At 47.8% G+C, this 12,184-nt stretch overlaps 1 protein-coding gene across 1 annotated transcript in view; it reads right to left on the bottom strand.

Annotated features, from left to right (window-relative positions):
* svep1 (sushi, von Willebrand factor type A, EGF and pentraxin domain containing 1) overlaps window positions 1-12,184 on the bottom strand; it is a 164,898-nt gene that overhangs the window by 89,209 nt on the left and 63,505 nt on the right. Inside the window, 2 exon segments of the mRNA XM_056300497.1 lie at window positions 1,697-1,876; window positions 10,486-10,665. Coding sequence (XP_056156472.1) covers window positions 1,697-1,876; window positions 10,486-10,665 — 360 coding nt within the window.

The raw sequence follows: 12,184 nt of genomic DNA, 5'->3' as shown, positions 1-12,184 counted from the left end.
CGTAAGAGTGATTCACTCCGTAATAATCTGTTTGAACCTTCTTTCAAAATAATCAGGAGACTAAATTCCACTGACTTTTTAAGGGGGTGGCGGGCGACTCGGCGGCCTGCGGGAGCCTGATTCCACACAGATCGATTGGACACTTCATATTTCAGGATTATTACATGACACACCAGAGACTCGGGCTTTCTTTTCCTATTAATGTGAAGCACCTCGTCAAGCGAGCTCACAGACATCGAAGCCCTCCGCACACCAAGTCGGAATTGATTTGTCTGAAAATGTTGTATGAGGGCGTCCGGGTGGCGTGGCAGTCTATCCCATTGCCTACCAACACGGGGATCGGTGGTTCGAATCCCCGTGTTGCCTCCGGCTTGGTCGGGTGTCCCTACAGACACAGTTGGCCGTGTCTGCGGGTGGGAAACCCGATGTGGGTGCGTGCCCTGGTGGCTGTACTAGCGCCTGCTCTGGCTGGTCGGGGGAACTGGGGGTGAATAGTATGATCCTCTCACGCACTATGTCCCCTTGGTGAAACTCCTCACTGTCAGGTGAAAAGAAGCGACTGGTGACTCCACATGTATCGGAGGAGACATTTGGTAGTCTACAGCCCTCCCCGGATCGGCAGAGGGGGTGGAGCAGCAACCGGGGCGGCTCGGAAGAGTGGGGTAATTGGCCAGGCACAATTGGGGAGAAAGGGGGGGGGGTCAAAACAAAAAAGAAAATGTAGCATGTTTAAACATAAATACAGCTTCACATTTTCTCTGTTGAGTTGACGCATGAAAAGAAGTCGTCCGTCGTTTTTTTTACAACAGATTTGATTTCCCATTTCTTCACGTCCATCAACAGGCCTTCTTTTGAAAGTTGATCATGATGACAGATCAACAAAAAAAATTGTCCCCATTCTTATTATGACTGTGAGTATTATGATCGTCACTTTTATAGGTGATTTAACAAGTTTACAAGACGGTCTACAGCTACAGCCAATTTCTTCCTCTGAAATCTAGCGATGTGTCATTAACTAGCAGAGGTAGCCGGCGTTGTCCGGGGAAAATGTTCTCACCAAAACAACCAACACGACCGGATCGTTACGATATAAGCAATGATGAAATATAGGCTAATTTATGATATGATACATGTGATAAACGAATGTCAAATAAACGAATCTTATTATCGAAAATTATCATATGTCATAATCTTCAATTCGTTCATCAAGCTTCTTTGCCAATGTATGTATTAATCACTGCAAATCTGCTGCCACCATCACAAATCGCCACAAAATAAACTCAATTTCACAAATAAATCAATTTTTTTTTTTACTTGGTTTTTGAAATATTTTTCGAACTGTGCAATCCTTGGAAAGTGCTGATTCTAAAGATGCCTTTCTTTTTGTTCTACAATGAGTATTTCTGGAGTTTTAAGCGAACATACAAACGTACATTCTCGCTTTATATATATATATATAGATGACTGGGGAAATTTTCCAATTACTGATACATGAAAGAGGGCTCGATGACAATCCTGCACACAACAGTTGTGCTTCACATCTACAGCATTGTGTAGCCTTGTTTTAAACTAAAGCATAGTATATATATATATATATATAAAAGCACAAGACCTCTATGGTGGCCCCGTAGGTAGAAGATGAAGGAGGAGGAGGTGGGGTGGGGTTGGACGGGTGGGGTATTCTCTGAGGGCTTACCCACACACCGAGGTAGGGCTCCACTCCACTGGGAGTTGGCCTGGCAGGTGAGCCTGGAGTCTCCCTCCAGCCGGTAGCCGCGCATGCAGCCCGCCTCACACTGCGCCCTGTAGGAGGCGCCGCCGTCGCTGCACCTCAGGTAGCCGTGCTGGGGCCGTGACAGAGCCGGACAGGAGCGCACTGGAAGTTCAAAAAAATTACAACCTGGGTTACAAAAAGGTGATTATGATGACTCGAGCAGGTGTGGGCAATAACTCAATATTATTGTTTAGTGTCTTTCAACGGTATTGTAACCGGATGAAATTCAGATCTTGTCACATTGTGATAAACAATTTTGTTGTCTGAACTGATGACAACAAAAATTTGTTGCCAAATCTCTTTCATGAAATGAGGTGCAAAACATTTGAGGGAGTATTATCTGAAAACTATTTTGATATCATACTTTACATTACCAGTTAATGCCATGAGCCTCAGCTGGATTCTTAAAACAGGGTATTTTTGCATAACAAGCAGATATTATGTTTAATATCAACGTTGTTGTGTTGAATTTCCCGTGATGATGGTGATAATATTTCCCATACTGCCCAGCACTACTCTTAAGTTGTATTAACCTTATTTGTACTTTAACAGCATGAGTCACAAAGCTTCACAGTCGAGACAGACAAACGTCAAATCACCTTTATTTGTTCGGCCTAAGTCACATTAAGAGTCTCAGTGAGCTTTACCTTCACCTCATGTTCTCCAAAAACAGGTGGATACAGTAAACCACAATGGAAGACGCCCTCCGACCTTTGACCCCCCAATTCAGATGAGGAGAAACTGCACCGAAAAAACCCCGTCAGGAAAAAAAACCCTCAAACAAACAAGTATATAAAAGATAGGGGAAACCTCAGGAGAAAAAAAAACATTTTATTTTCATAAACAAAGAAGATGATGTGGTTTTGTTGGCTTCATCAGAACACGGCCTCCAGTGTGCACTGGGGCAGTTTGCAGCTGAGTGTGAAGTGGCCGAGATGAGAGTCAGTACCTCCCAAGTCTGAGGCCATGGTTCTCTACCAGAAAATGGTGGATTGCTCCCTCCGGGTTTGGGATGAGTTATTGCCTCAAGTGAAGGAGTTCAAGTATCTCGGGGTCTTGTTCAGGAGTGAGGGTAGGATGGAGTGGGAGATTGACAGGCGGGTTGGTGCAGCATCAGCAGTAATGTGGACCGTTGTGGTGAAGAGGGAGCTGAGCCGGAAGGCAAAGCTCTCAATTTACCAGTCAATCTTCATTCCAACCCTCACCTATGGTCATGAGGTTTGGGTAGTGACCAAAGGGTGAGATCGCGGATACAAGCGGCTGAAATGAGTTTCCTCCGTAAGGTGTCTGGGCTCAGCCTTAGAGATAGGGTGAGGAGCTCGGACATCCGGAGAGAGCTCGGAGAAGAGCCTCTGCTCCTTCGCATCGAAAGGAGCCAATTGAGGTGGTTTGGGCATCTGATTAGGACGCCTCCTGGGCACCTTCCTTTGGAGGTTTTCCAGTCACGTCCAACTGGGAGGAGACCCCGGGGTAGACCCAGAACTTGCTGGAGGGACTACGTGTCCAATCTAGCCTGGGAAGGCCTTGGGGATCTCCCAGGAGGAGCTGGAGGGCGTTGCTGGGGAGAGGGACGTCTGGAGTTCCCTACTTAGCCTGCTGCCACCGTGACCCGACCCCAGAGGAGCGGCTGATGATGAGATGAGATGAGATGAGATGAGATGAGATGAGACGAGATGAGACGAGACAGGGAAAAAGGAAGCAGGGATTAACAAAAAGCAGATGAAGCAGTCGAACGACGAGAGGGATTCCAACGCAGGCAAAGACTCGAAGAAACGGGACGGAGGAGAGCGTGAGGAGAGTCGCTGTCTTCAAACAAAACGACAAATGAGGAAAGATGAATGGACAGACAGGTGCGCACCAGTCGTGGAAAGGAAGTGGCAAACCGACAGCTGAAAGGCCGTCATTTAGAAATGTGTGGCTGGTTGGTTTTGTCCGGTTTGGCGTGCCAGAGGCGAAGGCGTGTCACCACATCACACGACACACAACACACCAACAAGTGTTGCAGGAAATGAATCACAGTTTGACCAACTTTGACAACTTTCCACACGCTACTTACACCGACTGCCCCACTCGCTGAAAGGCCCAAACGGTCATGACCACGCAGAAATGAGGTGCATCATTAGCATCAACGCAGAAAAGTTGATGTTTCACATTTAAAACGAGCATTTTGTGTCTATTTCAGCTGATCGTAACTGAAAACACGAGTCTGTCTTACTGCGCTGTTCACAACCACTAGCGATGTGAGCGAACCTTTCACGGCGCCAGAGAAGGTCAGAAACTCAAGGTGGAGTTGTTGTTCAGCGCTTGTATTAACAGACCTGTCAATCACTCTAGGGGTGACACCTGCCTCCCATCTTGTGTTGTGTATTTTGGTAGCAGGGCGAGCTTCTGGTTTACATTTGGTATAAGGATTGTACCTCCCCTCCCCCCTTTTCTCAGAATTGTACTTGGCCAGTTACCCCACTCTTCTAAGCCGTCCCGGCCTCTGCTCCACCCCCCTCTGCCGATCCGGGGAGGGCTGTAGACCACCACCTGCCTCCTCCCATACATGTGGAGTCACCAGCCGCTTCTTTTCACCTGACGGTGAGGAGTTTCACCGGGGGGACGTAGCGCGTGGGAGGATCACGCTATTCCCCCCCAGTTCCCCCTCCCCCCGAACAGGCGCCCCGACAGACCAGAGGAGGCGCTAGTGCAGCGACCAGGACAAGTAATGGTTCCTCGGGAACCATTACTTACCCCGTGGTGTGAAAACACACCCATACCAAAGGAAACAGTGGTGTGTGTGTGTCTGTGTGTGTGTGTGTGTGTGTGTCTGCTCCCAGTTATGCTGAGGTCTAGAGGAGTGTGTGGCGGGCTGCTTCTCACCGCCGCCCAACGAGACACGGGCACTTTGAAGGAGTCCCCCCTCCCCAACCCAAGGGCTCGACAGACTGGGAGGTCCAACCCAGCGCTAAACAGACTTACTGTAAGACCCCCCCCCCACACACACACACAGACACACACTCTGTATGCACCCACATGCAGCGCGAGTCCTCTCCACAACCAGACACTTGGGTGGGGGAGTGGGGAGGGGGGGGTCTCCTTATCTGTGTGATTTATGGGTTACTCTCTCCTGTTCCACGATAGCTGGTGTTTACTACTCCTCCATCCTGTCTTTCTTCTTCTTTTCCCGCCTGTCTTTCGGTCTGTGCATGAGTATCTGTCGGTCTGGGTTCTGTCTCCTCACGCTCTTCATCTCCACCTTCAATCTCTGCTCCCTTCGTCTTCGTCTTCCTGCCTTCCTTCTTCTCCTCCCTCCTGTCGTTTGCTTTCCTTCGTTTTTGCCTCTCGGTCGGTGCACGTGTATCTGCGTTGTATCTCTCCTCCCTCCACCTCCGTCTCGCTCTCTTCCTTCAGCCGCTGGTCTTTTTGTCTTCTTCGCTTCCTTCCTTCTTCACTTTCTTCTACCCTTTCTTTCTTTCTTTCTTTGTTCCTTCCAGTCTAGCTTTCTTCCTGACAGTCTACGTAGAGTCTCCTCTCTTTCCATCTCCTGCTGTCTTACTCCACCTTGTTCTCCACCTGAACACCCTCTCTCTCTCTCTCACTGGCACACACACACACACACACACACACACACACACAGACACACAACTTGTTCTCCATCTGAACTCTCTCTCTCACGCACAACTTGTTCTCTGTCTGAACTCACTCACTCTCTCTCTATCTCTCTCTCTCACACACACACACACAGACACACACACACACACACACACACACACACACACACAGACACACACATCTGGGCTGTCAGACAGCAGTAGTTGGCCAGCAGATGCTGAGTCCTCAGTCTAAACACACATGATCTCGGGGCAGTGTGATAAACCTTTCAAACACACCGACACGACACACGCTCTCACGCACACTCCCCCACACACTCTCCCGCCTTTTATTCTCTTTATTATTTATTTTCTCCTTCTTCTTTTTTTTAAACGAGGCTCTTGGCCAGTTGCTACAACAAACGACGCCTCGTGTCTCTCCCTGATTGGCCGATTGACGAGGCGCATGAAATGTTTATGAAGGCTCGGAGGACCGGCGAGCGGCGAGGCCCGGCGAGCGGCGAGGCCCGGCCGCTTTAATGGCGGCCCGAACTTTAACGAGGCCTCGCGTGAGCCGCGTGCGGTGCAGCAGCCTGCTAACATCAATCACACGCGCCTGTGTGTGTGTGTGTGTGTCTGTGTGTGTGTGTCTGTGTGTGTGTGTTCAGGTGCAGTGCGAGGTCAAAGCTAATAGCAACATGTCAGTACCACACACGTTACTGAATACGTGTCCGTAACGTGGTGTTATTAACACAACTGCAGCACAGCTTTCTGTTATAACTGCCAAAATGTTACACTCTCATTCACCAGGTGGTTCTTCTTCTTCATCCTCCTCTTCTTCTTCTTCTTCTTAATGGCGTGTCGCTTCTGGTGCCATGACAGCACCGAGGAAACAGTTGACGCATTATTTAAGGATTGTGACAGTTATTATGGCAGCATGGCGGCGCAGTGGTTAGCATGGAGGCCTCACAGCAAGAAGGTCCTGGGTTCGAGCCCCGGGGTAGTCCAACCTTAGGGGTCGTCCCGGGTCGTCCTCTGTGTGGAGTTTGCATGTTCTCCCCGTGTCTGCGTGTAGGTCAGGTGAATCCCCTAGGTGTGAATGTGTGTGTGTGTGTGTGTGTGTGTGTGTGTGGGCCCTGTGATGGCCTGGTGGCCTGTCCAGGGTGTGTCCCCGCCTGCCACCCAGTGACTGCTGGGATAGGCTCCAGCACCCCCGCGACCCTGAGAGCAGGATAAGTGGTTTGGATGACAGATGGATGGTTATTAGGAAACCTTTGGCGTCCCCTCAATCTTGCCCCTGAGTTTTGCTTTTTAACCTCCTGCGAAAGTGAAGCACGTGACTTCTACTGCATCTTCCAGGGGGGGGAAACTTGACAAAAAAGTACAGGGTACCACAGGAACAGTACTGCAGGGCACAGAACAGACTTCCGATGAACAGAAGAAGGGATGAAACAGGAGACGACCGGGAACAGAAGCGCCACCCGACACTTCCTGTGTGACCGTGCAGCACAGCGTCGACCTTGGCAGTGAAAGACACGTGAACCGTGGATCTTGGACGTAAAGCCGGCTCGCCGCGACACTTTCACACGTGTTTGGCTGCAGCGACGCCCACCCGGGAAAGACGAGCGAGCGGGTTTTGGTTCTGGGCTCGTTCGGCTTGCTTCAAAGTGTTGAAACGGAAAATAATTACATAGGAGGCGCCAGTGATTGCTTCAAATTAGTGCAAATTAGGCGAAATTAGGTCACATATAAGGCGCACATTACATCATGCCTTAAAAGGGGCACAACCAGCAGAAGTAGGCGGCCCCGGGTGGAGTTCGCTGAACTTTCGTTTAGACGGCTGCTGCGAGTGTACTCCGACATGGGTGGTGTGCATTTGTGTGGTCCCGTGTGGCTCAACGTGGTGGTTTAGATTTTGTTATTGTTAAAGACTGACAGACAAATATTCACGTAGTAGAAATTTTTTTTTTCTTTTTGTACAACCGGTGTCATTTTCCTCACGGGCTTCTCCACAATCTAAAGCTTAAACTGGTCTCAACAAGACCAGTTTAATCCGATTACCTACACCACGTGGTTGGAGGTGAAAACGAAGGATCAGGTTAAAAGTTATGACCTGAAATGTCCAGTAGGAATCGGTGTCCAGCGCCCTGCAGAGCTACTTCCTGCTTCAACCTGCAGGAATCAGCAGCCTAGTACACTCACCATAGCTATCCATCCACGTGCACAGTTTTGTTTAAAGTGCACGCGTCCCCCCCCTTTACATAAGCTACCGTGTAAAATCCAAATCCTAGTCAACCTGCTGCCATGGCTGAATACTCATCTGACTATTATGGGATGGCTGTGTCACGTCGGACTTGTTGAAACATGTTTAACACTCATTTTCCATGGCTGCAAAACAGACTGTCGTAAACCATGGACCGCGGAATGCATTTGGAATTAGTCAGCCCCCCCCCCACACACACACACCGCCACCCCCCTCTCGCTCCCCGACTTTGAGCCGACTTGCCTTCCAGAGCCTTTTATACGATCCTCATGATATTACAGCCAACACATTATGAAGCGACTAAAGAACGAGTCCTATCATATAGAATTTAAAAAGAAATGTCAAACTCACCACTGCTCTTCAAATATCGCTGAAGAACTATCTCCGTCTGTTATTGTGCCGGATGACAACAACTACAACTACTACTACTACTACTACTACTACTACTACTACTACTACTACTAATACTTTCGGCTGCTCCCGTTAGGGGGCGCCACAGCGGATCACCCGTTTCCATCTCTTCCTGTCCTCTGCATCTTCCTGTGTCACACCAGCCACCTGCATGTCCTCCCTCACCACATCCATAAACCTCCTCTTTGGCCTTCCTCTTCTCCTCTTCCCTGGCAGCTCCATATTCAGCAAACTTCTCCCAGTATACCCAGCATCTCTCCTCCACACATGTCCAAGCCATCTCAATCTTGCCTCTCTTGCTTTGTCTCCAAGCCGTCCAACCTGAGCGGTCCCTCTAATATACTCCTTCCTAATCCTGTCCTTCTTCATCACTCCCAATGAAAGTCTTAGCATCTTCATCTCTGCCACCTCCAGCTCCACCTCCTGTCTTTTCATCAGTGCCACTGTCTCCAAACCATATAACATAGCTGGTCTCACTACCATCTCGTAAACCTTCCCTTTAACTCTTGCTGGTACCCTTCTGTCACAAATCACCCCTGACACTCTTCTCCACCCACTCCACCCTGCCTGCACTCTCTTCTTCCCCTCTCCTGCACTCCCCGTTACTTTGAACAGCTGACTCCAGGTATTTAAACTCATATGCCTTCATCACCTCTACTCCTTGCATCCTCACCATTCCACTGTCCTCCCTCTCATTCACGCATAGGTATTCCGTCTTGCTCCTACTGACTTTCATTCCTCTTCTCTCCAGTACATACCTCCACCTCTCCAGGCTCTCCTCCACCTGCACTCTACTCTCACTACAGATCACAATGTCATCCACAAACATCATCGTCCACGGAAACTGATCTTACCCATCTTCCTATCCATCACCGTTGCAAACAAGAAAGGGCTCAGAGTCGATCCTTGATGTAATCCCACCTCCACTTTGAACCCATCCGTCATTCCAACCGCACACCTCACCACTGTCATATTTCCCTCGTACATATCCTGCACCACTCCTACATACTTCTCTGCAACTCCCGACTTCCTCATACAATACCACACCTCCTCTCTCGGCACCCTGTCGTAAGCTTTCTCTAAATCCACAAAGACACAATGCAACTCCTTCTGGCCTTCTCTATACTTCTCCATCAACATTCTCAAAGCAAACATCACATCTGTGGTGCTCTTTCCTGGCATGAAACCATACTGCTGCTCGCTGATCATCACCTCTCCTCTTAACCCAGCTTCTATTACTCTTTCCCATATCTTCATGCTGTGGCTGATCAACTTTATACCTCTGTAGTTGCTACAGTTCTGCACATCACCCTTGTTCTTGAAAATCAGTACCAGTATGCTTCTTCTCCACTCCTCAGGCATCCTCTCACTTTCCAAGATTGTGTTAAACAATCTAGTTAAAATGCGCGCACACACACATCAAACTATTTAGTCTGTTTTGGGTCAACGTTGACCTCAGATATGTTCTTACACAACGAAGGGAGGAGAAAGACCTCTCAGCACTGGCAGCTGATATAGGGATGGTGTAGGACAGCTTCAACAGCTTGTGCACCTCTGGCAATAGAGCTTTGTCACAGGAAGTCTCCTCTAAGGTCTCGTGGTCGGCTGGAGTGACAGCTGTCCCCCTTCCAACATTCTCTGGTGCTTCATTATTAAGTAAAAGCTAACTAGAAAACCAAAGGATGAAGTGGCGGTTTATGGTTAACGGTATGAAGGGAGCAGCGCTGGTGTGAACGTCACATGTCACATTCAGCCAATACTTTTAGATGACAGAATTTACTGCTCTCTGATAGGCTGTGGGGGGCGCACAGGGGAGCAGTGTATAATATATGTGGTTACAGATGGATTTGAATTTTTTTTCCCATGGTTGATGTTTAAAAGTAGGCAGGGCCTGGGCCCCACCGGCCCTACCGGTTCTACGGTCCATGCTGAATGTCAGCGGCGGTCCCACATCCAAAATCTCCACCATGTCATGGCCGCTCCCAGTTCCAACCACCCCAGCCCTGTTTCCTGTGTCTCCTGCCCAGCCCTGCCCTGACACATACCCAACTCCTGTCCTGTTTAAGTTCGGCTGTTCAGTTCGCTGGTTGTCAAGAGGGTACCGTCATGTGTCCTTGTGTGTCCCTGATACCTTCTTGTTTCCTACTATTAAAGCTTTGGTTTCACCTGTGACCGCATCTGCACCTGGGTTCTCAATTCCTGCCCCTTCCTGCCCCCCCCCCCCCCGTGAAAACTGGTAAGTGAAGAAAAAACTGTATTATCCTTTAAGTGTCCACCAACATTCCTCTAGTCCTCTCACCTACTGGCCACAGACTTGTCTCCGAGTTACCTCGTCGCTCTGTTTTCCGTCAGTCTTGACTGTGAAGCCTTCTTTTGCAACCTTTGTTCAGAGAACCTCAGTACATACTACATAATAATTAATACAACCCTGTTTATTTGTGCCCTAATCTATTTGTGCTCACCTCTGCAGCTGGGGGGCGTCCCGGACCAGGTACCGTCGGCCTGGCAGACTCTGATCCCCGTCCCTTGGAGGTCGAAGCCGGGCTGACATTTGACACCACAGGCTGCTTCGTATTGGCTGTTGCACACGTTGTGGATGAAGAAGCCATTTTGCGGCGGAGACAACGCCGGGCAGTAAACCGCTGCAGACAGAGGGTGAAGAGCGGGGGATTAGGGAAGAGTGAAGAGGAGACGAAGAGGAGGAAGATGCATTTTAGACGCCGTTTCCAAACTAGCAGGTTTATGACGCGACATGGTTTCAGAGCATTTCCTGAGTTATCCATCACTGCAAATTCTTCTGTGCTTGTCAAGATTTAAAATCTCAGACCCGGAAATATGAGATTAATTATCTTGTTTTAAAAGTTATTTACTGGTTTCCATCTTTGAATTCACGGTATGTTCTTAAATTGATCATGAATATGTCTTTTATGCCTCAATTAGTCAGGAAATCTTACAATTGAGTAGATTATTGTTAAAACAAGCTACATTAGCTAGAGGAGCAATTTGTACCGTTCTCTTTCACAAAAAATAACTTGTTTCAAGATTCAGTGACACAAACTCAAGTTCAATTGCTTGATTTAAGAATAACACAAGGCTTTATATATATATACATTCTTATTCAATGACCCAACCTGCTTCACCTATCACGAAATGAAAGTACACTTTGATTTTCATTGCTCAAACTTGGAAAGAGCTGTCAATAGATGTCGACAGAAATTCCACTTGTCCTGGTTGTGAGTTCAGTAAAATCAAGTTTCCCGTTTTAAAATGTATGCTCTGGGATTAAGGACTAGTTTTAAGTTTGGGCCTACATATTTCAAGATGAGCCAACTTGTTTCGAGTAACAGAATAATCATACTCCACTAGCATTAAGTAGCTTCCACTTAAATTAGTGATTTGATTTCTTGTTCCTTTTTCAGTGTGCTAAAATTAAGAATGCAAAAAACTGAGTTAAGAATTATTTGCTCCATGTGCATCTTTTCCAACTCCAAGAATTTGGGAGTAATCTTTACAGCTCTTGATCTTTTTGACAGCATCCAGCTGCTCTGACGTGTATGGTTTAGCGTTGGCTGTGTCTGGGGGACCCTCCCCTGACGCGGTGGTGTAGCGGTCTAAGCGTCGGCTTTGTGTTGATGCAGTTGCCCACTAGGGACTGAGGTTCGCGCCTCGGTCTCATCAGATCCGACTATGGCCGGACTCGATGAAGCAGCAGTAATTGGCATTGGCAGTTGGCGAATGCATACAGTATGAGGGTGGGTGTTTGAACTAGAATAGGGAGGGATTGGCCACTAAATTGGGAGAAAAAGGGAAAAATCAGAGATAATAAAAAAAAGAATTACTTGCTAATATCCAGTGTATTTCACGTATTACTGTGCTGTAGCAAGTCTGATCTTAAGTAATCTGATCTAAAACCCAGCATTTTCTTCTTACATCAAGCCTCTGAACACTAATCCGAGCCAACTTATTTCTAGACTGGAACCAACTTAATTTAAGATTTCTTGTCAAGTAAGGTTATCTTGCTGCATGGACAGATGATTTCACTAGTATTAAGTACTTTTCCCCTCAAATTCCGTGTTTATTTCTTGTATTTAAGCTCATGTTTTTTGCAGTGTGGTTATTTTATCTTATAAAAACCTTTTTAGAAGTAACAAACTTTTTGTG

The sequence above is a fragment of the Lampris incognitus genome, chromosome 20 (assembly GCF_029633865.1).
Source record: "Lampris incognitus isolate fLamInc1 chromosome 20, fLamInc1.hap2, whole genome shotgun sequence".
Classification (NCBI taxonomy): Eukaryota; Metazoa; Chordata; class Actinopteri; order Lampriformes; family Lampridae; genus Lampris; species Lampris incognitus.
The sequence above is the reverse complement of the archived record's forward strand: the minus strand, read 5'-3'. Positions and strand labels throughout refer to the sequence as shown.